This window comes from Kwoniella bestiolae, chromosome 8 (genome assembly GCF_000512585.2).
Source record: "Kwoniella bestiolae CBS 10118 chromosome 8, complete sequence".
Taxonomy (NCBI): Eukaryota; Fungi; Basidiomycota; class Tremellomycetes; order Tremellales; family Cryptococcaceae; genus Kwoniella; species Kwoniella bestiolae.
The window spans coordinates 997036-1022482 of NC_089248.1; the positions used below are offsets into that span (position 1 = coordinate 997036).

Sequence of the window (25447 nt, forward strand, 5' to 3'; positions counted from 1 at the left end):
GAGATCCACAGCACAAAGCACAAAGCACACGATTCGATTGGCAGACACCCAACACATTCAATCAGTACGAGCACATACTGTAAATTCAGTTCCTGGCCATCAACCCATTATAACCTATCGGAACAATTCGGAAACCACAAAGTCCAGCAAATCAGATTCAAGATGTTGCATATGCAGCCCATCCATGTGCAAGTCGCGTGTCCATAGGAGAAGCCCCCCTCTGGCGGACAAGTCCGCTCTTATGTCTCGCTATGACGTACCTGTGCATCTCGTCTCATCTCTTTCGATCTCTCGATCGTCAGCCTGCAATCTAACAGTGGTAGCTCTCATGTTGCTCTCGTTACCAACCAACATCATATCCTTTACTGAATGAGGAAGTTTCATTGCTGCCCAGATGAGATGAGATGAAAATTGAGATGAATCCCTAAAAAGAAAGACGCGTTCGCTGTCCGCTCCAACGGTCAAAATACAATTTTGAGTTTCTCATCTTTTGATTTCTTCACCATCATCTGTTCTTCACTCCCTCACCTAAATTAATCGACTGGGAGGGTTTCTATCATTCTATTATCCCTTGCCTTGTATCGCTTCGTCTGATGGTCATTCCTATACTTGGCCGATTAACAAGAACTACAACACTATCAACACTTCGACCATTCCTGTCAGTTGCTATAGCAAGACAATCGATATACACACTCACGATGCCTCCCAGACGACTCAAGGTTATACCACCCGAACAACCAACCTCACCCGCCCAGCTCAGCACCACCACCATCCCACTTACGATTCAAACTCCCCCAAAGCACACCTTAATCAACGCCTTGGAACATATGCCTCCACCCGACTTGATGAAGACTGAAAGGGATACCACCTCAGATTCCGATGAGGCTCTCACACCCATCACGTCGGAGCAGGAAGAGGAGGTGCAACATGCAGTTGATGATGCTGTAGAACGAAGTTTGACGAAAAGGAAGAGAGGAGCTGCGAAAAAGGATGTATCATATGCTGAAGATGCGGGATCCGGGTCGGATTTTGCTGCTTCGGAGATGGAGATGGACATGGAAAGTGAATTATCGGAGCCCGAACCGCCTAAGAAGAAGACTCCGAAGAAGAAAGTGACGCCTAAGAAATCTACTCCGAAGAAAACAAAAGCTAAGACTGAGGCTAATGAGGATGGCGAGGGCGAGGCGGAAGAAGGAGAGACACCTAAAAAGGCTAAGAAGGTTACGCCCAAGAAGTCGAGGATCGCAAAGGATGAGCCTGAATTTGATGAGGAGGGTAATGAGATTGTCAAGAAGAAGAGGAAACCCAAAGTGTACCCTAAGAAGGTATATGAGATACCAGATGTGGAAAGGAAGACTACGACTTTCAGAGGTGAGTTGTCCGATTAGGTTAAATGGGTTTAAAGCTGATTTGTATGTATAGGACGACTGGGATATGCTTGTTTGAATACTGTTTTGAGATCAGAGAAGCCGGATAGTATATTTTGCTCTAGGACATGTAGGATAGCAAGTATCGAGGAAGAAGGTATGGAATTACCTAAAGGATTGGCTTTGATGAATGTCAGAGATCTCAAGACGATGATACAGTGGAACGAGGATAATAAGTGAGCAACCGCTTCTCCCCCCTTGTCACTTTGGGAGGTTCAGCTGACCATGAACGCGAACGCAGAATTCGATTCATGAGATTGTCTTCTGAGATGTTCCCCTTCGCATCACATGCCAAGTATGGCTACGATCTCGCATTTGCCGCTGAAGGTCTGAAAGAAGCTGGGGATTTGGCGAAGAAGTATGGTCATAGATTGACGATGCATCCTGGACAAGTGAGTTGCCCCAGCCTGACGGTAGGCGCTCAACTGACGAACTGTTGTGTTCAGTTTACTCAACTCGGCTCTCCCAAGCCCAACGTCATCGAAGCTTCTATACGAGAACTAGACTACCAATGTGAGATCATGGATAGGATGGGCATCGGGAAAGAAGGTGTCATGATGTGAGCTTAAGGTTTATGGCGATCGCACACTTGCAGCTGACTTGCATTTTAGTATACACATGGGAGGTATCTTTGGAGACAAAGAAAGTACACTTGCTCGATTCAAGGAGAACTATACTACTCGACTGAGCGAGAACGTGAAGAAGAGGTTGGTCCTCGAGAATGACGAGGTAAGCTGAGTTTATATAGCTTTTGTCAACGTGAGCTTACGATCTGCTAGATCTGTTATAATGTGGATGATTTATTCCCCGTGTGTGAAGAGTTGGATATACCTATGTGAGCTGCCTGAATGGCTCCTGTTTGAGTGATGACAAGCTAACGTATTATCATTAGTATCTTTGACTATGTAAGCATTATCTATGTCCACTTGTCGTTTTAATACTGACCTCTTCAAAGCATCACGATTGGATTTATCCCTCAGCCGACCCACCCGCCGTCCTCATCCCTAGAATAGCCAAAATATGGGAGAAGAGAGGTATACCGATGAAGCAGCACCTATCAGAGCCTCGTCCAGGTGCCGAGTCCGTGATGGAGAGGCGAGCTCATGCAGATAGGTGTAAGAGTCTGCCCGACGCTTTGCCAGATGATGTGGATCTGATGATTGAGGCGAAAGATAAGGTCAGTAGGCAGTCATATGTCTATATGCAATGGTCTAAGCTGACTAGATGACACATCTGTAGGAACAAGCTGTGTTTGAGCTTTATCGAATTTAGTGAGCTAATTACCATGTCTTCATATTTCTGGCAGCTGATCCAGTGTGATTCTTTCGTAGTGGACTTGAAGAAGTCAATCACGATAGTCTCCGACCACCCGACCCTAATCCAGGTATGCACACCAAAGGCCGAAAGAGCAGTTTGAAGAAGAAGACGAAAGAGACTGGAGATGTCGACTCTGAGGGTGAACCTATCAATTTATCGGATATAGAGAAAGAAGGTGATGGAGGGGTCGGAGATACCAGTGTAGTAGAAGGGCATATTAAGAATGCTACGAACGATCCTGGTATGGAAGTGGATGGTCAAGCTCCACCTAAGAAGGGCAAGGCAAAGGCGAAGAGGAAGAGTGCAGCTGGCGAGGAAGGAGACGAGGTGAAAGCTGAACCAAACGGGGAGGAGACGCCAGTCAAGAAGAAGAGAGCTACGCCTAGGAAGGGTAAGAAGGACGAAGAGAACAAGGAGAATGTGCCGGATGAAGAGAAGGCTGATAAGGCTGAGGAGGATGTAAAGGAAGAGACGAAAAAGCAGCCTGCTAAGCGGAAGGGAAGACAAAGCAAGGAGAAGGTAGCGGCATAACTCACTGTATCAAATCCCATGTAGCATAGCATCAGACATGCATGTGTACCGCCTGGTTATGACGACAATGAAAGCAAACTTTGCACGATACTGTATGTTGACGCATACAGCGTACAAGGGGCGATATCGCTCTGCTGACGTGACGATGAGGACACTATGGAACGAACTACTTGATCTTGTCCAGTGGTCTATTGAAACCACCTCGTCTGTTCATATACTGCCTCCAACTCCTCTGCTTGTTTACTTTAGCCACACCATCGATGTTGTCTTCTTTGGCCTGTCCCTGTGAAGAGCGACATGTGAATCAGCAATTGAACTGAGAACCGGGTTGAGAATTTTTGACTTACTTTGGAACTGCCAAATCCACCGAATCCCATCATGGCTGCCATCTGAGCTTCCGGGTCGTCTGGATCTATCTCATCTTCTGGTTCTTCTTTCGGCGCGGGGGAAGCTACGTGCGTATATCAGCAAGTGGACATTGAGTATCATGGACAGCACTTTTTGGGGTTTTGGAGAAGGAGGGTGGACTCACCTTCCGCACTGGGGTTATAAGCCCCCTCTTCGGTATATACAATACCTTTCGCTCTCTCCTCCTCTCTTCTCCTTCTACCTTCTTCAATAGCTCTTCTATCTAGCGGTCTATCGTAATCACCCCCTCCATTCGCATATCCACCATACCCCGCTCGGAAGCCTGGTCGCGCAGAAGGCCCACCTCGAGGTTGCGAGGGCGGTGCCGAGGGTGCTGCCCCAGCGGGCGGACGATCTTCGTATGGTCGAGGGGAAGGTCGATAGTTTGGATCACTGTTCGGATTATCCCTCGAATAAGCACCTCGAGGAGGATCTCGAGTAGTGAGTTCTGGTTTGACTTCACTTCTATTGTAGTCGTCCCTTCTGTTATCTCTGGTATATTCCCCTCGTCTCTCGTCTCTGCTATAATCGTCTCTCCTATCCCTATCGCGGGGACTATCATAATCCCTCCTCGACCGATCATCCCTATAGCCACTTCGTCCTGACTCTCTACCGTACTTTCGATCTAGGTATACACCACATCAGCTACTCGATACATGGTGAGCGGCGAACTTTATGGACAACACCAAGAAAACGTAGTGATCGGTGGAGGAAAGAGAGCACTCACCTCGATCGTCGTACCTATCCCTATCCCTTCTTGGACTTCTACTCCTACTTCTCGTCCTGGCTCTATCTCCAGCTACAGCTCGGTCGTCTCGACCATATCGACGATCCCTATCTCGGTCTCGTGGTGAAAGGTGGGGAGGAGCGGGTCTGGATGACATGGCTGGGTTGATTAGACGATTCGATGATCAGAGGGAATTTTAGGTGGTTGTTCCGGGGTAGTAAGCTATCAGCCTGAGGCAGGGATCTATTATTATGTATATTTGTCTATGTTGGATTGCGAAGAAAGATGGAAACAAATACAAAGATGAACAGTTATGTCTCCATCAACCTTTGTCCTCTGCAGTGCTCGTACAAACTTGTATACACAGATTTGATCCCGTCGTCGTTGATCCGTTCATCCTCGAACCGGGCCTCTCTCTCTTCACTTCATCTCTCAACTGCAACTGCAACAGTCGTCTCTTCAACCTTACTCTCGTGTATCTATTGGTCCAACCCGTCATCAGCAAGCCTATATACACAGACAAGATGGCTTCAACCCTCTATCCTGCCCTCAAAACATCTCTTAACAAAATCATCGACTCCTACCCTCCCACACGTCAACTTACCAGACCCATCTCCCCTCCTGAACTTACCGAGAAAGTAACACAAGCATGGACGCAATCCTCGGCCAATCTCAACGCTCCCGAGAGCTCGTCGAAATCGGGAGAAGTCATACGAACGGTATTGGAGGTAGTAGGGAGAGATGCAGTGGTCTTGCCTATAACCAGCGGAGAAGTGAGTTTATGATTTGTCACCTTGACGAAGACTTGATAGCTAAATCCTCGACAACAGCTTGCGGAACCTAGCTCTGATGGTTCGGAGAAAGAGAAGCAGACTTTTCAAATCAGCTTACAGGATAGGCTGGATATCGTTTTGACTCTATTCGAGGTGGTTTATGCTGCTCATCCTGGTTAGTGCTTGAGAGTATATGGATCTAAAGGATTTGAAGGAATGCTGATTACATGTGTCACTCAGATACTCCATCTTTGGAACCTGGAGCACTCTTCATACCACTGATAGAGGAGTTAGTGGAATTGATTTCAGTAGAATCATGGCGAGGACTCTGGTCATACATCGAGACCAGATCGAAGCGGTTCACAAAGGTAAATGAACATCTCATCTTTCCTTTACTCCTCTACGCTGACAGCCATCACAGGATATGCCTGCATCGAGAGGTAAAGCTCTCCCATTACTTCGAACCATCAATGCTTTTCTTCGTTTCCTCCCCCGTACGCCAGATGATCTGGTATTCCGAGGAAGGGTTCATCAATTTGCGAGCTCGGTCATCAGCGTGGCGGACAAGAGCGCTATCAACATGAGAGGGGATTACGCGGAAGTGCGTACGACGTGGGATGTAGAGGAAGTCAAGGAAGAACCCGCGGAAGCTCAGCAAGAGGACGAAGATAATGAAGGAGATGTGAAGATGGATGATGAAGCAGAGAAGAAATCTCAGACAACGGGCGAAAGTGAATGTAAGTAGAACGAAGCTCCTTCAGGAAATGGGTATCCTCGCTGATCATGCAATTCTAGCTGCCGAGCCCAAACTCGACTTCTACCCCACGCTGTGGTCACTTCAGCAGTATTTCGCTCATCCACCATCATTAGACGGCCCCGCTACTGGAGAATCAGCAAAAACGCCATTCGACACTTTCAAGGAAAAGACCGATTTCGTCTTGCCACACCTATTCGCGCAAACACAGAAGGAGAAAGCTTTGTTGGGGAAGGATGCGGAAGTGATAGGAAAGAAACGAAAGCGGTCAGCTGAGGATATAGGCAGTGGAGGGTTCTTCCATCCTAGATATTTGACTGGAAAACGATTGTTTGAATATGAGGTGAGCTGCAATCCCGCCATCTTTCATCGTTGAATGTTGAGCTAATATCGATGTCTGTGTTTAGCTTGCCGACCCATCTTTCCGACGCCAAGTCCTTGTTCAGTATTTCATCCTCTTCCAGTTTCTCTTGAATCTCACTCCCGCTTCAGCTGGAAAGCAAGCTTTCACCGGGGGTATGCCAAAAACCTTTGTGCTGAATACGGATGATGAGAAATGGGTGGTATCTAAAGTGCAGACTATTCGAGACGAGCTGTTGAGGATGGTTGATGGGAAAAGGTTCGAGGAAACTGTCCTATCCATTATCACAAGGGAGGTGCATTATGTGAGTCATGATCGATATCGTATGTTCATATTGGCGAATATGCGTTCTGACTCGCAACTTCTGTTGTAGGCCCAATGGAAGAACGATCAATGTCCTGAAGGTGTATTTGAGATTCCCCCATTGGACGAGAGTACGGCGAAGGATGCTGCCAAGTTATGGGAGAAACGACTCGCTCCTCCAGCATCATACCCATTCAAGGTTGGCTCACGACCATTGTCGATGCTTTGGAATAATGGATTCAAAGGTATCGATCAGCTGAAGGGTAGAGAGAAGTAAGTGTGCCCACTGTCCTCCCAAATTTAGAAGGGAATAATATTGATTGTCACCACCTCAGAGCGACGAGCGAGGAACAGCTGGATGAAGAATTGAAGAGGATAGAAGATGATGAGGAAGACGACAAAGCTATGGGAACTGAGATCCCGCCTGATGTCGCGGCAGCCAACAAGGAGGTTCGTATGGGTATTACCATCTTCACTCAATCCACCTCAATCAAGGCTAACTTTGCAAACACAATATAGCGAAAGACCAGTCTCACATGGCGCGCTTTACGACTGGCGTCTCACGATCACTTGCGGCTATTCAAGACACTTGCCCCCAAGAGAGATCTGCATGTTCTCATGAAAGCTGTCAAGGGAGAGAATGAACCCAAGGGTCCTACAGTGGAGAACCAGGCCGAGGAGGAAGTACCGGAGAAGGAAGTCCTTGATACCAGGGATGGGGAAGGAGAGGAGGAGGAGAAGAAAGAAGAGGAGGATAAGACTGCTGAGAATGAGAAAGCGGAAGGAGTTGCAGAGGGGACAGTAAACGAAGACGTGGAGATGGAACAGCCGAAGATTGAGACAGAAGAGAAGGATGAGAAGGATGAGAAGGATGAGAAGGATGAGAAGGATGAGAAGGATGAGAAGGATGAGAAGGATGAGAAGGATGAGAAGGATGAGAAGGATGAGAAGGATGAGAAGGATGAGAAGGATGAGAAGGATGAGAAGGATGAAAAGGATGAAAAGGATGAAAAGGATGAGAAGGATGAGAAGGATGAGAAGGATGAGAGTGAACTACAACAGGGTGAAGACCCATCACAGCCAGCGGAAATCAGTCAAGCAGAGGGAATCGAAGGAAAACAGGAACCAAAGGTAAGTCCCATGTCCGTTTCATTGTAAATTGAGTTATTGATTCAATATGTTGAACAGCAGGTCACAGAACCTCCCGAGACAATTATTAGCGAGGGGGTAGCAATGACTTCTACGTAATGATGATTCGATGCAATCATCAACTTGTTCCACTCATGCGACGCATGCAATCCCATCAGTCTCTCAATGTGGAGCTGGTCTCTCAACCAAAGAGAACGATACATCTCGAATACGACAGTCATTAAAATGAAGATAATATACTAATTGTCCTTGTTTAACCTGAAAATGTGACGAATCGAGCCCCTTTCCTCTTCCTTGACCTTGAGATGTGTCTTTTTCGTTTTACCTCAACATCCTGTCCGACAGCGTTGTCTCTCTTCTCGACCTTCCCCTCCCCTGATGTGATTGTCGGTTTGGCCCCAAGGACCGTGACAAATCTAGCGGGACTCGGTACTGATTTAGATGTGATAGTCGGTAATGGTACGGTCATCACTACGCCATGGGCGGTAGATCTCATCCTCCGATCTATCCCTATTGATCTAGCTGCAGGTCCAGGACCAGTGAACTGCCCTATCGCCTGACCATCGACGGAGAAAACTGGTGGACCTGGATCTGGGGACGGTTCAGGTTCAGGCTCAGGAGCTGGATCCGAAGCGGGCTCTTCGGCGGGCGGTTCCTCAGGAGGTGGTTCTGCAGAAGATGAGGGGGGAGGTTCAGACCATTCTGAGGACGATGAGGCCGTTTCGGACCAACTGGAAGAAGGAGGTTCGGACGATGGAGGTGGTTCAGATGGGGGAGGTTCTTCGGACGAACTTGGTGGTGGTGGCTCTTCAGACGAGGTAGGGGTTGGAGATGGTGGTTGTTCGGTGGACGAGGTGGATGATGAAGTGCTGGAAGGTGGATCGGAAGATGTGGGACGTTCGCCTGTGAAATCTGGAGTGCCGGCGCTTGGCCTCTCTGAGGTACTCGAACTGCTTGATGTGGTCGGTGGTGCAGTAGGGACTGGTTCGACATTCGCCGTGGAGATTGTAATTTCGGTGACTGAGGTTGTCTGGCTGGTGACCTGGGTTGACAGGACAGTCTGACTAGTGATATCGGTTATGGAGATAGTCTCCCTCGCAGTCATTGTAGTAATTGCCTGAAAGGTAGAAGTGGCAGTGATGGATGTCTGAAGAGTCTCTGTCTGTTGGATGGAAGTCCGAAAAGTCTCCGTCAAAGAGGTCTGAAACATTGAAGTCTCGGTTGATGATTCGGTAGTAGTAGTTGAAACTGTTTGAGTGACTGAAGTTTCGAAAGTTATGATATCAGTAATTGTAGTTAAAGACAATTCAGTAGTTGACGTACGAAATGTAGAGATATCCGTTGAGGTTGTGGATTCAGTGGCAGTAGCTGACGAAGTAGAAGTAACGGACGTTTCAAATGTTGCAATATCTGTTGTGGAAGATTGAAAGGTTGATATGGCAGTTGTGGACGTCCGTAAAGTGGCGATATCCGTGGTAGCTGAAGTCTCGGTGGTCAATTGCTGAAATGTCGAGACTTCCGTAGTGGGTCGATGAAAAGTCTCGGTCTCGGTTGCTGACGCTCGAAATGTCGAAGTGGCTGTTGTACCTTCACTGACAGTGCTCGGTCGTCTTGAGCTTTCCACAGAGGACACTGCTGGGGGTGGTGGCGGGCTGACAGCACTGACCTCGGGTACAGGTGGCGAAGGGGCAGTCTCAGAAAGCCAAGTAGAAGTCACCGTATCATCTGAGAGAGAGTCGATGTGAGAAAGGGAAGACGCAGGTGGCTTTGCTGTGTTGAATTTCGAGGGATCCGTTTCTGTCTGGATAGTCATCATAGGTTCCGATGTTGTAGGTTCTTCGGATGTCGCCATACCGAAGGAATAGGTTGCAGGCTTCTTTGAGGTGGTCGATTGTACAGCACTTGCTGATGGCTTGATGGTAGGTGATGGGGGAGGCGCAGAGGATGATATCACATAAGAGCTTTGGGGAGCAATCAAGGAGCTAGAAAGGTAGGCTGAAGTTGCTACTGGTGTACTTGAATAGGCTGACTGTACCGCCTCAGAGCTGGAGTAGTAGCTCTCCTGAATAGTCGATCCAGCAGGTGAACCGGTAGAGACCAATGGTACAGAATACGAAGACTGCTGTACCGCAGACGAAGTCTGATAGTACGAGCTTTGTACAGACGAATGATACGTGCCTGGAGTAGCCACTGGTGCCGGTGTCTGAGCAAGAGGAGGCGGTGGCGGGGGTGGTGCTTGTGCAGGCTCTTCCACAACCTGTTCTGTCTGTGCGATAGGTTCCGCCTTGGCCTTGCTGTTCAAAAGCTCACCACCCCTTCCCAGACCTTCTGCAATAGCTTCTCCCCATCCTCCCCATCCACCTTCCCCTCCGCCCTCCTCTTCCCCTCCCCAGCTGCCACCCCATCCACCGCTCCATCCACCACCTCCACCTCCCCATCCGCCACGTCCACCTCCGCCCCATCCTCGTCTGGCACGCCGATGGCGCCGTCTGTGCTGCCGTACAGCGTCATCTAAGTGTACATCCGCTGAGGTGGCAACTACTACCCTCTGCGTCTGTGTTGATAAGACTTCGGTAGCCGTGATTATGTTGTCCAAAGGCTTCGTCAATGTTGGAGATACAGTGGAAGGACCATCATGCGGTTTTGTAGTTCCTACGGCCGCTTGATAGATCGGTAGAATGCTAAATTCCGGTGCGGAGATGGAAGATCCCGAAAACAAATCAGTCGTCTCAATAGCTTGATCGGTGGTAGTGGATGCTTGGCTTGACGAGCTTTCAGGGTTGAGATTCGTTGGTGAACTCAATTGAATGCTAGTTTCGGACTGAAAAGTAGCCTTTAGATCTTCTCCTACTGCAGATGAGGCAGTAGTCGAGACTAGTGCAGTTGATGGGGAAGTACTTGATTCGATAGCAGTCGTCATCACGATCTCAGAGGTGATATCACCTGCCACATCCGTTGTCGTAGTCTTGGTGATGGTGACTGCTGGAACCTCGGCGGCTTGTTGGGCCAAAGACATACTACTAGGCTCGAGGCTTCCAGTGGGTGCTGAGGTATCTGACTTCATGGTAGAAGAAGGAAAAGCATCGGTGGGGCTCGTAGTATCTACGGAGTCAGGTAAAGCTTTGGTGGGACTTCCCGTTGGATCCACGGAGATATCCAAAATACCAGAAGCCACTTCCATAGCTGCGGCTGTTGGATGAACAATGGTTGTGATAGTTTCATCCACATACACTTCCGATACAGAAGTGTCCGTAGCCTCCATACTGGTAATTGACTGAGTAGCGATCTCTGAGGATTCTCCCACATTGGTCGTGGAAGCGGGAGCGGTAGCTCGGCTCGCGTCCGTCGAGCTAAGGGTTGAGGGTGTACTGACCGAATCTGGAGTGAGTGTGAAAGGATCGATATGCACGCTTGGTACACCAGCATCATTGTACTCTTCGGAAAGAGTGCTAGCGGATTCCACGGATGCTGATTCCTTCGAAGCAGAGGATGCAGAGCTAGTGGATGCTGTCGCCGTTGAAGTCGTGTTGGAAGTCGTGGTCGTAGAAGCAGGAAAGGAGGCTGTGACTGATGACTCAAAAGCATTCACACTTTGAGCTACTGCACTTGTAGGAATAGCTTTGGCTGCAATACAGCCAAATCAGTAGATTTTCGTGTGCCTGCAGATTTAGGTGAACTCACTGCTGCTCGACATGTTGGTCTCAGAAGACAAACCTGATTCTTCCAAAAATGTGAAAGAGTTTCGACCAGCACTGGACACAGGAGTCACAGATGTTATGGATGATCCAGTCTCAGTGACACCATTTGAGGAAGCGGAACTGACATCAGAAGCAGAAGTAGCCTCTAGCACGGTCGTGGTGGTATCCAATGGGATGGAAGTCGTACTTGAAGGGGTGGAATCCGTCGTTGTGGCAAAATCGCTCGCCTCTGAGGCCCCGTCAGATACCTCCTGAGATGTTCCAGAAGGGTATTCGAAGCTGGTCGAGGTTCCGGGGGGTGCACTGGAGCTTTCTTGCGAGCTGCTTGCAGGCGTTTCCGAAGCTGCACTCGATTGCTCGGTGGATTTCCTGGAAGGTGTAGCGGTTGTGTTTTCTTCATAGGCGGCTGTTGACGCTACTGTAGACTCTGCTGGATCAGACGTCGCATCGAGAATTATAGTTGTAGTATCCGAGGAGACTGGGGTGACATCCGTCGCTGAGACGCCGAGGTCCGAAGTGGGAGTCGCGTCTTCTTCGACCGAGGTTGCGTTGACAGCTGGTTGAGCGATAGAGACTGGAAAGTCTGTAGCTGTCACCGTCACTCCTTGCGCGGATGAGGTGTTTACCATAGCGATTGCGGAGCCGGTCGATCCTAGCAGAGATACTGCTGTGAGGGTCCCAGAAGGTGACATGGGAGAAGAGGGGTTCTGGGGCGCAGCAGAAGTTGATGATGGCTCGACTGGAGCAATGGAAGGTTCGCCCTCGGTGGACGCGACGGCGGGAGGGGTTGCGCTTTCGGTTGTGGTAGACATCGAGGAAGATCCTGTAGGAGCTGTGGCTGAGGTTGTGGTGTTTTGAGTGTAAAGAGCTGAAGATGAAACGATTTCGGTTGACGATGGGGAATTAGAAGCGTCGTCGCTAAGGGTGATACTCTGCTGCCACATCGGATCATCTTTTGGTAAAGAATTGGGATCAGGTAGAATCAAATCCGAGGGCAGCATACGATCTGAGCTGAGACTATGGTAGACGTCAGTATTTCTGCTTTGCCTGCTCCTCAAGCTTGTGTCACTCACCAGGTCAAAGTCTGCTGACTCATCGGATCCACCATTTTCTCTCCTGAAGCTTCATCAAACAACTCCCCACTGTCTTCCCATCGCAATGTCCTTCCTAAAAGATACATGGCAGTCATCTGGCTCATACTCATCACGCATCCGGCATGACCACCATCAAGCTGACTATAGAAACCAATACTTGATGCCGCGCCATCCCCCAGTTGAGACATTGGCCAATCTATCGATTCTGTTGGAGACGACGGACAGAGCGGTATCATGGATGTTATAGAATTAGGTGTTTCCAGGGCGGCTATTTGCGCTACGACTATACATGTTTGAGGTGATGATAGGACGATCGTACCGGTCGATTGAGAGTGAGCCAGCTCGGAGGTGAAAAATAGGTATAGAATGGTGAAGAGCATTTCGATAGTTGAAGTGGTGACGGAAGTGGTGACGGGAGTGGTGTTGTGGAGTGGTGTGTCTTGATCTGTTGAGTGATTATAAAAGAGTGTGTACTTTTGTGATGCTAGATAGATGTGATCAGCTGGGACAGTGTCGGAGCCTGTTCTTGGCTTTATCGGTACTGGAGAGTGGGCATGAGGAGGTTGAATGACCTGGAAGTGAAAGTGATGCTCTGCAGAGGAAATGAACGAATTAGAAAGTCATCAACATGCTATCCCAACAAAGACGATAACTCCAGCAATCACCTCAGATGGATGATGGACAGATTGGATTGGACCATCAGGATAAATTAGCTTGCAGATGTACCAATAAAAATGAACAATCAAAGGGACCTTATCGAAAAGGGATTGCCTTTTAACAGACAAGAAGGATGACGGATTTGGGACAAAGACCCAAGGACCTCAGTGGTGTGAATATGACCTCCTGAAAGGATGTATGGGTAGTGCCCCTTCGACCTAGCACGATGTTCCAGTTATAGTTTCTAAGGCTGGCCCTCGTATCCGGTTGTGATCATCAGAGGACATTTTCGAGCTATCAATTCCTTCGCTTGATATATCCGCTCAGTCCGTCACCATGTTGCACCTCTTGCAGCGATTCACATGTGATGCCACTATGCCACTGAGGAGAGGAGAGGAAGGGAAGGATGGTTCGGATGTGACCGTGTGAGAGTGGAGGTGGTCTCCCCGGTTAACTAACTTTGTGTCACTAGTGATGCTGCAATCATTCACCCCCATCATCATCAAGCTAACGACCTCGCTACCTTAATTACCCAGTCCACCATTCTCACTCACCCTCATATACATATCACAATAAGATATCGCAAATCCAGACTCACAGAGCGCAACCTCACAGCTCACTACATACCAGCTCTCAGATCGGACACTCGCTCCAAAGGTGTTCAACCATAGGTACGATAACCCAACCAGTAGTAACCGATACAGTACCCTTTACTTCCTCCCAACCGTTCGTTACCCACCCAACTCCAGGCGCAAGATGGGTAGGGCATTCCGCATATATCTCGCGGGAGAGTCAGTCTTGGTCTGCAGACAGTGTGGAAATCATCTGGCAGTGTCAGAAGGGGTCATGTCGAAAGTGAGTGCATGCATAAAAGACTCGGTGGCAAATGCCGCACGCGCTGCTGGCTTGTTCAAGCAGTGTAGGGCTGATAAGTGAACGTTCCGCTAGCAATTCACTGGTCAGCATGGAAGAGCATTGTTGGTCCAGCAAGTGTGAGCTCAGCCTATCTCCTCTTCATCTCGACAGATCTCAGTGCTTATAATTGATATACAGCGTCAACACATATACGGGAGAAGCAGAAGATAGAGAAATGAGGACCGGGCGACATACGGTCAGGGATGTATATTGTAGGGTTTGTCATACGACGTTGGGATGGAAGTATGTGAGTGAGGCTCTCATGCAACACGAAAAACAATCATTCCGTAGTTATGACCATTCTCACGATGCGTGAGATTATGCTTACACTGTGCTTATCCATAGGACTTCGCCTTTGAGCACGACCAGAAATACAAGGAAGGGAAATTCATCCTGGAACGAGAGATGATTACTGAGAAACCCGAATCCAAACGAGATCATGGTCGACCAAGAATCGAAGAACTGCCCGTTCGAGAGGTTCTAGCCAGGGTGTAGTCATGTCATTTCACTTTCCTTATCTGGCGGACAATTACTTCATTGTTTCATCATCTATATCCCACCATTCACCCCCCACTCCCACATCACAGTCCATGGCTCGAATATATCTATCTGTTGTTGTTATTTGTCTTCTTTTTGTTTGTGACCTTATCCGAGAAACCTCTTATCGTATTCGTTGTTCAATGGTATCTTCAATTACCCTTTAACCGTGTTTGTACTTGGTGTAATGTTAATGAATTGAGTGGCTTTCGCTCCTGGCGAAAAGGACCTTTTAGTGATGGATGAAGTTCTCACACTGATTCCTTGGCGATTGTCGTCCAGGGACGCTACGGGCCATGTGGCTCTACTATGACAATCACTGAAGTTGTTTCTCATTCTCATTCATCCGATGTGATTAAGGCTAATTCATTAATCTCTCCTTGCGTTAAGCATAGTCTCAGTCATGGGATATCTCTATCTCAATTATTGACTTAACTAGGTCACACTAGATATAACACCTTTGAAGGGTAAGAAGCAATCCACTTACCTCCAAATGGTGCGTCCTTTGGGTTCCCTTCCTTTCATCACCGTCCATCATAGCAGATGATAACAGCAAGAATTCGCTCCCCCTCATCTTCACACATTCCTTGTACCACCCCTACGTTTCACTTGACGAAACATGGCTATCATCTTCTGACATTCTTGATCAGCTCTTTTGTTCCTTGGCTGATGGGGTCAATCAAAAGCTCGTTCCTGTAAAACACCCGATAATCTGAGGGCACGGGAAGGGGGAAATGCTAACATAGTCTTGAGGGTATCTGCGAATTAGATATACAACCCTAACATTTCTGATCAAATTATATATCACTACTCATCCATTCATTCTTCCACAGTCGACTCGACTGTATATTCTCTCTTTTGCGATCGAACAGAAATCAAGTATCTTTTCATCTGCAACCTCGTCATCATCTTCCTTACAGCGAATTACTCTTCATCTTCTTGCACCTCAACTCTCGGAGTCGTCTCGATACAAGAGCGCCAACTTGCTTCTCATTGATTCATTAACCTTTCATAGCCAAGACGTCATTTTATCTAGCTCCACGGTCCAGATACTGATCAAAGGGTTTATCTCTTTTGATACGTTTCTCTCCAACTCGAATACTCCAGGACATATAAAGGATATATCAAACAATCAAGCGAACAATATCAAAGAAGCAAGACATCAAACGACGAACCCTCTTTTCAACTTGATCCCCCACTTTCATCATTGTTCGGGGGTTTGGCTTTCTCTCCTTTGTATATTCAATCCCTTTAGCGTTTCTCCAGTGACGGTCCTTTGACGAATCAGAACTTCCCAGCAAGCCATAAATCACCAAGAAAACCAAATCAATTCATCGTCAGTCGTACCGAAGAGCCTTTGACTGGACCTAGCTTACGCATACATGCACCGCATGGTGGTTTGATCAATCAATAAATTCTCATCAAAATTATATAATAGTATTTCTCACCCTTGTAACCCAACAAACAAAATAAAACCCTTACTTCACATCCAACACTATTCTCGAACCACAACCAACAAACATGTCCGATGACCAAGATCACATCATGACCTCCTCACCCGAGTGCTCCTCTCAAACCCCCAGCGAATCGATCTCACCGCCTTTGAGGGAACTATCTCTCTCCATCTCGCCATCAAGAGAAAGCTCAATCGCAAGTCATATCAGCGTAGCGGTACTGCCACCCAGAGACCTCCGAGCGTTGTTGTCTAACTCGCCTCCTCCTAGTCCTAGCTATAGGAAGATCATAGTGGAGGAGCCAATGGAACAAGGGTCTACTAAGAACGGTGAGAATTGCATTCATCATTTTAAGATCCTTTGATGTGTCTAGACAAAGCGTTTCATCTGATCATTAAATGAATACCATGACTGACCTATGATGTAATGTTCATGTTTTCATAGTGAGAAACATTCCTGTATCGAGCAGTCACTCTCCGTCCAGAAACCTACCGCCACATCAACGTACGGCACCCACCTTACCTCCCCTCAACACCTGTCCACCGGCTCGCCACAGGAGTCCCCCGAGGACCACAGGAGGTACAGCGTTCGGTCTGGAAGCTTTCAAATTGGGTTCGCCACCTCGCCGACACCCGCAACCTCACTCGTCTCATCAAGCCAGCGCGTCTCATTCGCACATCGGCAGATCATTCTGGGTTCCTTCGTCGACTTCTACTACCACCGCACCAAGAACCCCATCTCAACATCAGAGACTGGCGTCACTACCTTCGATACAGACAGGTCATCGAGAGAACGTATACCCAACACCGGTCTCTTTGACCTCTCAGCGCGGCTTTCCAGCCTCGGCAGCTACCCCTGTGGCTCACACTCGTCGTCAATCCGATGAAACTCGAGAAGGAGAACGCGAACACATTTTCTCGCGTCCTCCTACTCACCTCAGGCATCCTTCCGCGGGACATCACGTCTCTCTACCTCATGTGTACTCCGCACAACCCATGATACACCGTCGACACCCATCCAGCGGCGAGATTCACGGAGTGAGAGTCTCACAACAGCCATTACCCTGCCCTACATGGGCAGCGCCCCCTCCTCCGCCACCTGCTCCCGCACACCCGGGCTCAAGTGCCATGCTGGGACGACCGCACAATCTGGGTAGACCAAGATTACAGATCCACCCGTATGCTCCTCCAAGGATGGACCCGAGATATTACTCTGCAGGTGGGATCGGCATGCACACGCATACTCATCCTGGTATACCCCACGGAGTGCCCGTGGCGGGACTGGGTAGAGAAGGGGTGTACATGAGTTCCTCCAGCGGAATGAGTCCAGGAGGGTTCAAAGCTCCTCGAAAGCGAGGTAGGTTACCGTCTGCTCGTCATTATCGGAGCCATGTTGATGATATACCCGCGTCGTAGCCGATGACTCCCAGCTCACAATCTTGAACGATGTCTTTGAGAAGACAGCGTACCCATCGACAGAGGAGAGAGACAGCCTGGCAAAGCAGTTAGGCATGACTTCAAGAAGCGTTCAGATCTGGGTGAGTTTGACCTCTTCTTTGGGACCATGACCTGGTCAGAAAGCTGATCAGTCTGACTCCTTGTTTAGTTCCAGAACCGCCGTCGTGCCGTCAAAGTAGATGCGCAGTCGGCAGTCCAACGGGCCGAGGCAGAAGCCGATGCTCAAATTATGATTCGTGGTCCTGTACCCATAATTCCTAAGCCCTACCCTATGCACGCAAGGCAGAGGAGCGAGAGCGAAGAGGATGGTCCGACGTTCCGAGGGGCCATGAATGTTGAAAGGGTTGTACCGAGTGCTCCACCGGGAAATGTGACTATTCCCGGAACATCGACGGCGGTCGCATCCGCGATCAGGCGGGCGTCACTGAGAAGTGAAGATGATGTGGTTATGGTGAAGAGAGAGGTCGTATCACCTTGATAGCCGATGGGAAAGGTATTGTTTAACTTAGTATATAATTGTCAGTCTGCTGCTATAGAGTTTGTCTTGGGAAAAAGGGATTGCAATTGATGAAAAGACTGTGATTGTATTGGGTTGCTGTTTGTGATGTAAATAAGTATAATCGGGTGGCAGTCAGTCCGGGGAGCTTCCCGAAATCCATTGAATGAGCAGTTTATTCATATACTATATACAACCCGTCGACCGAGACTAGAACCATAAAATACCCATCTAACCTATATTACATTTGAAGCTGATCCCTTTGTCTTGTATAACCCCCCCCCCCCCCCCCGGGAAAATTGGTGTAGATTCAGAGTATTTTCCAGTGTTTGAGGAGTTCTCATGTGCGACTAAAAGTTGTGCTTATTCTCCTCGATCACTCAGCGCACCAGTACTACCTCTACTCCTACTTCTACTCAAAGCGAGACCATCGGGTCCAACAATCGCTGCATATTGTCCTCGCTTAGGATCGTTCTGTCGCTTCGCCAATGTCTTCTTGACCTTTCTTTCGGGACGCACGACGATGACGGGAACGGGGGAGTGTGAGACCGCAAATCGAGAGACGGATCCCATTCCAGGTGCTGTAGCATATCACAACACGATTAGTGAAGCACTTCAGTTATCGACATTCAGACAAATAAGACATACCTCCCAATGCTCTTCCCCATGTTTGGAATTTGCTTCTTATGCCTTTCGTTCCTACTACCAAAGCTGCGAGAAGGGAGTACAGTCAGATGGGCTCAGTCGAGACAGACGGATGATCAACTTACAATCCGGTCGATAAAGAGCAATCATCTTGAGTAGGATCTCCGTCACTTTGCCAGCAACGAATTCAACGATAACGGATATCTAACGGCCAAACAATTAAATCAGTCCAACCGCGATTCAGAAAGAGTGTTTGAAGGTGTTCACTCACCCTTCTATCATCAGCCTCGTCATTCTTCTCTAAAATAGTCTTCAACAACCGTTGAGCGTCTTCTCGAAGTTCGTCCTGAGCTTCGGATGACTGACGTTCTACGTTATATCGCAGTTTAGCCTGACACCTTTCAAGATGCCCATGATATCGGAATAAATCATTACTCACCCCCTTCGTCCAGCTCGATCACTCTGATAGCTACCACCTCATCTCCATCTTCCACCAACTCGGACATCAACCAATCCAGGGCGTCTTCTCCAGATTCATCCGGAGATACTGCTACAGCGAATACTCGAGTATTCCTAGATCGTTTGTATCCTTCGCTCTTGGCCTGAAAATACACCATGTATCAGTGACGAGGTATTCAGGACTTATAGTCATCGGATTGCGAAGAGAACTCACCTGACAGGTAAAAGCGAACAACGCCGCAGGTCCAGCTTCGAACGCTTCAAACCCTACTTTTCTCCTATACTTGCCATCGTTTGGACCCTGTCCACTCGAGTTTGTTCTTGTTCTAGGAAACCCAGCAGAACCAGATTGTGACATTGCAGAAGGTAGGTGAGGTGTCGAATCGAACTGTGACGATCTGGGTCTCTCGGGCAATTGTACCGATACACGCGATGACGACGTCGTCTGAGGTAATGTTGAGAAACTGGGTGATGGCGATGGCGAGACTGTGTTGGGCGTGCTGTTGGATGGTGTCTCACCGGGTGAAGATACTGTATGTCGAAGTGCTGGTCTTAGGGACATGATGGTTGGTATTTATTTGATGAAAGGAAGGATTAAAGGATCGTGCAGTACGAGTATCCTGGAGGGGGTGTTGACGGTGAATGTCAATACAGATAGTGACGTTATTTGAATAGGTCAAGTCTTGGCGGTGAGGGTAGGAGAGTTCTGGGCGGGATGGATGTTGGATGATAGGCTGGATGATGATAAGATGATGATGTCTACGAGATGAGATTGAAGGGATTAGTAGAATGACAAGGATAAGATGTCAACATGAGATGTGTGTGTATAGGATATAGGAACACAACGGAGTACGGAGTACGGAGTAGCATCCACCGGAGCACCGCCCGTCATCGTCACCTTGATCACCCAACCTCGGTTTGTCCATATATATATGTATATCCATAGTTTACATTCATATTTGCATAACCATCACAGATCAGATATGACATCCATCAACCCATAGCAATAAACAATGCCAGTGTGTACAAACTGTGCATACCCAGCGCAACATGTGTACACGACCTACAAGACCAAATCAAATATCAGACTAGGCGTTTGTGTAAGTCAAGCTCAAGCTCCTCATCCCATGCCGATCCCTTCCCTAGCTAAATCTTCTTTATTGTATTGGGTCAATAGGAAAGATGCGATCAATTCCTTGACCCGTTGATAGAACATCCAGATCTTATCATCCTCCTCGACCTGATCCTGTTGAAACCTCGCGTATTCCTTCATCTGCTGTTCAACAGGGGATCACCACCTTTCGATGCGGACAAAGGAGTAGAGATACCTGCGGTGGAAAGGCAAGAGCGAAGAAAGGCTCGCATTCATCAGGATGTGTGGAAACTGGGCTATCTGAGCGTTATAGCTGAGACCACTCTTCGACTCTTACCTGCTTTCACCGCAGGAGGTGGTATCGCTATGAACCAACTTATCAGGATTGGATCAATAGTATTGGTCGAGGGTATCGCTCAACATGCCGTGACCTTGTGTCTTGCGTTATCAGCTCTGAGGTTGAGAGGGTGGTATACAATGGACAATGAAGGAGATAAAATCGACGAGAAGAGACGAGATGGACGTCGAGAGAACTTCTTGTAAGTCTCACAAGAGCCCCAAGGACAGTCTGAAGCGCAGCTAATCTGACTTTACTCTCAGACCTAGTCTCATACCCCTCACTATACTCTATACATCCCTCGTCCCTTTACTTCTCCAGCTATTGCTGTCAATATGGTACACACCCCCACCATCCATTCACGAACATCTCCCTTCAACATCTACTACTATTTCATTCCTCTCGACTCTCCCTTTTAAAGTCCCACCAGAATTGATGGAACTCGAGACTACCCTCAATCACGCATGGTCACGGTCAGATAGGATATGGGTAGGCACTAGATTGCTAGGAGGGATGAGTGCGGGGTTCGGACTGAGGGTACTGTTACCTACCAAGCCATGGGAAACTACCGCCATCGTCTTGGCAGGATGGCTGGCAGCAGCGTGGATATCTCAAATAAGTCATATTTTGGTAGGATCATGAATTGATAATATTCACATCTTCAAGCAAGATAGCATATGAGATGACATATTATAGTATTCAGGCAAACTAGGGAGCACCAATGTTATCTCAAGTTGTGATCTGTAGACCGACAGATCAATCCCTTTCAACCTCTCCGTTCTTAGTAGCCAAATCCAAAGCTCTCCCGAATCGTTCAGGATCGAAACCCAAGATCTCGCTCCTATCTCTTTTCTCGCGATGTTCTCTCTCCCATTGACTCTCTCTCGTCCTGTACCCACTTGGCGTTTTTCTGCCTTCCCCATTCGCATCGTCCTCGTCGTCCTCTTCGGGTAGTGGTTCGATATCTGCCTTTCTAGGTGGAGGGGAAGGTAATCTACGTGGTGTCTCGTCTCCATCTTTGTCGTTGATGTCGAGTAATTTATGCTTGGATGCCTCAGCCGCTGCCACCCTATTACCAGGTGTATATGACGGATGGGTATCAACAGGACTTCCACCTTCACCTTCACCTTCAGATAGGGTATCACCGAAATCCGAATCTGTATCTGAAATGGCACTAGTAGTGGTACTAGGCGAGGATTCACTGTCCAGACTCGCCTGTCTAGGTGGTGGCGAGCCAGGTATGGTGTGCAGACTTCCTCTTCTGGGTGAGAGCGATCGTCTTCTACCTATCAGTACGGTCTCTTGCTGCTCTTCATCTTCGTCTACTGTACGTAGACCGACCGCAGAGCCCGAAGGAGCTGGTGTGGGAGCCGATGATGAGACGTTGGAAGTTGACGTTGATGTTGTAGATGCGGAAGATGTGACAGATGTTTGAGACGATTGCGAGGATGATCGTTTGCTCTTCACTTTGCCCCATAGTGCTCTGGCACTTTGCTTGGCTACTTGACCAAGGTCGATTGGATCGTTTCTGCGGAATATGTTGAGGAAAAGTGTTAGCAAACATCCTTCAAGCAAGGTTTATCCTGAACGTCCACCTCCTTTGTCTCCCACTTGATCCCTAAGAGCTATTAGACACACTCACCCGCTCTTCTCATCATAATGTTTCTTATAATTCTCCCAGTCCTCATCACTCATCATGACTCTATTCACCCCCTGTCCTCCTGATCCACTCCCACCCAAGAGGTGCTTACGAGAAGCCACACCAATACTAATGGAATTACGTCGTTTCAGTTCATTCGGTATAGTAGGTAACGGTGCGAATGATATCTTGGGTGTTGATAGTCTTCTCGAATTCAAGGCTGCAGAGGAGGGATGAGGCGATGATGTCGAGCGGGATAATGGCGGTGACGAGGTTGATGAAGAGGAAGGTGAGAGCGGGTATGAGGTGAAGGCTGATGTTTGGGGTAATGGCGTGGTGGTCCTGGGAGGTTCAGGTATTTTGACGTGGATGGCTTCTCTCCCATTCCCGTTTAAAAGGATTGATGCGGAGGGTTTGGTTGGTGATAGAGAAGGGTTTGGAGGGATCAAGAGGGAATTGGATGATTCGACGGATGTCATGATGATCAGTGATGTCTACTGGGAGTGACTTGGTGGGATAAGAGGGTTGTTGGCCAGCATGGGACCTCTTGACGTACTAGGAACACACTAGTAAACGGGATTCAGCTGAGATTGCGGACGATGCTCGATGCAGGTAGACGTCGCTCGCTGTGTCCTTTGCTGCCCCACCGAAAGTGTGCAGTAGTCACACTGCCAATGTCACGTTGTCGAGTAGTGTGATATTCCTGTGGATCCGTTTCCCACTCAATCTTGATGTTGACACTGATGGTAGCACACGTTCTGCAATTGTACTGCAGCGGGTTGGAGCAGCAGCAGCTCTACACTACTCGTGATATGCTCCGGATAGAGCTGGACCCAGAGCAAGCTTAAGGAATTTTGTCCCATGTCCCATGAATCCCATGTCCCATGGAAACCCTGCTCTCTCCTTCGGGGCCCTAGGCGGATTCCCATTTGCCCGATTTTTGATTTGTATATTTGTATATATCTTACGTCATTCCGGCCGGATAATATCTTCATTCATAATTATCATTCCATCATTCAGAAAGCTTATTGGGATTCCATGTTGATATGCTCAGATGTATAACATATATATGTATAGCACGACCAATCAAACAGAACACCCAAGCGAGAGGAAGCAGGCACACATACACATGGGAGCATTAGCGAAACGATGAATATTTACCATATTCGTGTTGGATGAGGGAAGAACGACATGAGACTGTACAAAAAGGCATGTATGGGATAAAGATATAGCCAGAACCATGAAAGCATTAAATATCGTTGAAGCATGAAAAGGAATCGGTCGAGAGGTACGTGAGCATGAAGTAGGATTAGATTATAACTGTTGGACTGCGGGCGAGAGACCTACATCAGCTTGTATTCCTTGCTCTCAGTTTTTGCCTGACTTACTTTGAGCGATGAGGAATTGCTTCTCGTCCTACAGACGTACAGGCGTTAATAACAAGCTGGGTGAACAACCAATCAAACTTACGTTAAATTGTTCGTCTATAAGCAGAAAAGGTATTCAAACATTAGCGAGGATTCCGAGAGACACTGAAACAAAACAAACATACCATCTTTGTCATTATGGAATTCCTTCAAGAACACTAACAGCTTATCCTTATTTCTCCTCAATATAGCCGCAATCTGAGCAGGTTTGTTGGGATTCGCAACGAAGACCTATCAACACCACACAAACGCCAGATTCAGTCATTTTCATCTGTTCATGACACTTGTGCAGTAACTCACCTTGAACACGTGGAAAGCTTCAAACTGGATATTCCTGCTTTTATCCCTCAAGAAGTTCATCATCATCTTCAAGTTCGCTTCAGAGGCGATATATCGGGTCATGATTGAGTAATTTGCTCGATCTAGCAAGATCTCACCGAGAAGTTTGAGGGATTGTCTTTTGGTGACATAGTTTGCGGAAAGAATGAGAGTGGTGTACATGTTGAAGAACTGCGAACAGTCATCAAGGTCAGCATCGCTATTTCGGACAGCGGAGGGAGACGAGTTCTACATACTCTATCATAATTGGCATCGAGATATTGCGCCACCATAGGTTTATGCCGAGTCAAAGTTTCCTATTATCGGTATGGTCAGCTGTGATACGTGTCGAGGAGGGAAAAGCAGCTGCTACACACCTTCATGCAAGCGAAAGCATCGGTGGATATACCAAATGTGGTGTTTTCGATATAATTGGGGAAAGTATAGAATCTTGGAGGTCAATCAGCTCAGACCTCTTGGGACTGGGTGGCTGATCCTACGGTACGGATCATATGCCCTAGAAAGCATTGAAACACTCACTGTTCGGAGTAGAGCAATATTCTGGCCAAGGGCTCATACCTCAGCATCTCCTTGAGTATCATACCGGTATTTAGAGCGATATCGGCATTTGCGTAACTGCGAAGCGTTTCATATCAGCATCGCTTCCATGCGGGACCGTCCCTTAGCAGGTTCTGGTCCGTGCTCGGTGGAGGTCGATAGAAGGAGCAGAAGTAAGAGGCTTACCCCTTCAGAGTGTTGAAGATGATATCGGGTCTGGTAGCTATTATGTCGACTGTAGGGGATCTCGTGCCCAGCTGACGACGGAGTAGAGTGTTATATATATGGCAGACATCCTTTCGAGCCTGGGAGGAAGTCGTATATGAGCATATGTCATTTTGCTGGACTGTTCAGTACAGGAATGTGGGCAGGAGAACACTTGTCGTATGACACCATGGTAAGCAGTTCAGATAGCAGAAGCACAATCACTCACCTCGAAATCAAACTTCCCCAAGTGTATCACCAACAAACTTAGCAAGTCCTGCGCATACACTTCGTTGGCTACCTGCGCTATGACATCGGGTGATGGTTCGGCTTCACCTTCGCCTATCAACGAGTTCTTGGTAGATGCAAGTAAACGGGATACTTCTTCGTTGATCTGTATAAACATGACCGGTAGCACGAGTAGCAATCAGCAAGCCATCAGATGCCTGTTCAAGGAAAGGAGGAGTAGACGATAGTCCTCCTATAAGACGTTGACTTACCCTCTTCCTTCCTTCACCTGCTGCTGTCTGATCCAGCCTGACAATATTATCTTTCAAAGCTTTTACAGTCTCCGCTGGTGTTCTAGTCTTCTGACGATTGAAGAAGTTCATGTTTGAGTGTACAGGTTTAATAAGATGGTGGCGGGTTGAGTGATGAGTGAAGTGGAGGACGTGATGGTGAACTGAGCTATGCGGAGGTAGGTGATGGG

At 48.0% G+C, this 25447-nt stretch overlaps 10 protein-coding genes across 10 annotated transcripts; 5 read left to right on the plus strand and 5 right to left on the minus strand.

The window, feature by feature from the left end:
• Positions 1-698: 698 nt before the first annotated feature.
• I302_108953 (UV damage endonuclease UvdE) lies at positions 699-3275 on the plus strand (the record flags this gene model as incomplete). The annotated part of the gene is made up of 10 exons (XM_019194680.1): positions 699-1371; positions 1423-1603; positions 1669-1819; positions 1874-1986; positions 2039-2156; positions 2207-2262; positions 2320-2332; positions 2383-2604; positions 2667-2698; positions 2759-3275. The coding sequence occupies 10 exons, from the start codon at positions 699-701 to the stop codon at positions 3273-3275; spliced, it is 2076 nt and encodes a 691-aa protein (XP_019043516.1).
• Positions 3276-3441: 166 nt separating this feature from the next.
• On the minus strand, positions 3442-4567 carry I302_108954 (uncharacterized protein; the record flags this gene model as incomplete). The annotated part of the gene is made up of 4 exons (XM_019194681.1): positions 3442-3558; positions 3623-3726; positions 3808-4308; positions 4411-4567. The coding sequence occupies 4 exons, from the start codon at positions 4565-4567 to the stop codon at positions 3442-3444; spliced, it is 879 nt and encodes a 292-aa protein (XP_019043517.1).
• Positions 4568-4934: 367 nt separating this feature from the next.
• Positions 4935-7849, plus strand: I302_108955 (uncharacterized protein; the record flags this gene model as incomplete). Its single annotated transcript, XM_065870765.1, has 10 exons — positions 4935-5183; positions 5241-5358; positions 5424-5551; positions 5605-5920; positions 5979-6280; positions 6345-6602; positions 6672-6874; positions 6937-7051; positions 7121-7732; positions 7790-7849. The coding sequence occupies 10 exons, from the start codon at positions 4935-4937 to the stop codon at positions 7847-7849; spliced, it is 2361 nt and encodes a 786-aa protein (XP_065726837.1).
• Positions 7850-8003: 154 nt separating this feature from the next.
• I302_108956 (uncharacterized protein) lies at positions 8004-12922 on the minus strand (the record flags this gene model as incomplete). Its single annotated transcript, XM_019194683.1, has 4 exons — positions 8004-9010; positions 9074-11374; positions 11432-12465; positions 12522-12922. 4 exons carry the CDS (start codon positions 12920-12922, stop codon positions 8004-8006), a joined length of 4743 nt encoding a protein of 1580 aa, XP_019043519.1.
• A 1033-nt stretch (positions 12923-13955) lies between these two features.
• Positions 13956-14609, plus strand: I302_108957 (uncharacterized protein; the record flags this gene model as incomplete). The annotated part of the gene is made up of 4 exons (XM_019194684.1): positions 13956-14054; positions 14148-14191; positions 14253-14361; positions 14460-14609. 4 exons carry the CDS (start codon positions 13956-13958, stop codon positions 14607-14609), a joined length of 402 nt encoding a protein of 133 aa, XP_019043520.1.
• Positions 14610-16172: 1563 nt separating this feature from the next.
• On the plus strand, positions 16173-18040 carry I302_108958 (uncharacterized protein; the record flags this gene model as incomplete). The annotated part of the gene is made up of 4 exons (XM_019194685.1): positions 16173-16434; positions 16550-17461; positions 17521-17642; positions 17711-18040. 4 exons carry the CDS (start codon positions 16173-16175, stop codon positions 18038-18040), a joined length of 1626 nt encoding a protein of 541 aa, XP_019043521.1.
• A 381-nt stretch (positions 18041-18421) lies between these two features.
• I302_108959 (uncharacterized protein) lies at positions 18422-19724 on the minus strand (the record flags this gene model as incomplete). The annotated part of the gene is made up of 6 exons (XM_019194686.1): positions 18422-18639; positions 18707-18769; positions 18829-18907; positions 18975-19072; positions 19143-19305; positions 19377-19724. The coding sequence occupies 6 exons, from the start codon at positions 19722-19724 to the stop codon at positions 18422-18424; spliced, it is 969 nt and encodes a 322-aa protein (XP_019043522.1).
• Positions 19725-20175: 451 nt separating this feature from the next.
• I302_108960 (uncharacterized protein) lies at positions 20176-21234 on the plus strand (the record flags this gene model as incomplete). The annotated part of the gene is made up of 3 exons (XM_019194687.1): positions 20176-20262; positions 20340-20794; positions 20856-21234. 3 exons carry the CDS (start codon positions 20176-20178, stop codon positions 21232-21234), a joined length of 921 nt encoding a protein of 306 aa, XP_019043523.1.
• A 114-nt stretch (positions 21235-21348) lies between these two features.
• Positions 21349-22710, minus strand: I302_108961 (uncharacterized protein; the record flags this gene model as incomplete). Its single annotated transcript, XM_019194688.1, has 2 exons — positions 21349-22120; positions 22235-22710. 2 exons carry the CDS (start codon positions 22708-22710, stop codon positions 21349-21351), a joined length of 1248 nt encoding a protein of 415 aa, XP_019043524.1.
• An 835-nt stretch (positions 22711-23545) lies between these two features.
• On the minus strand, positions 23546-25349 carry I302_108962 (uncharacterized protein; the record flags this gene model as incomplete). Its single annotated transcript, XM_019194689.2, has 11 exons — positions 23546-23559; positions 23620-23647; positions 23702-23715; positions 23784-23889; positions 23959-24168; positions 24234-24293; positions 24354-24426; positions 24517-24612; positions 24721-24839; positions 24968-25132; positions 25239-25349. 11 exons carry the CDS (start codon positions 25347-25349, stop codon positions 23546-23548), a joined length of 996 nt encoding a protein of 331 aa, XP_019043525.2.
• Between the last annotated feature and the right edge of the window lie 98 nt (positions 25350-25447).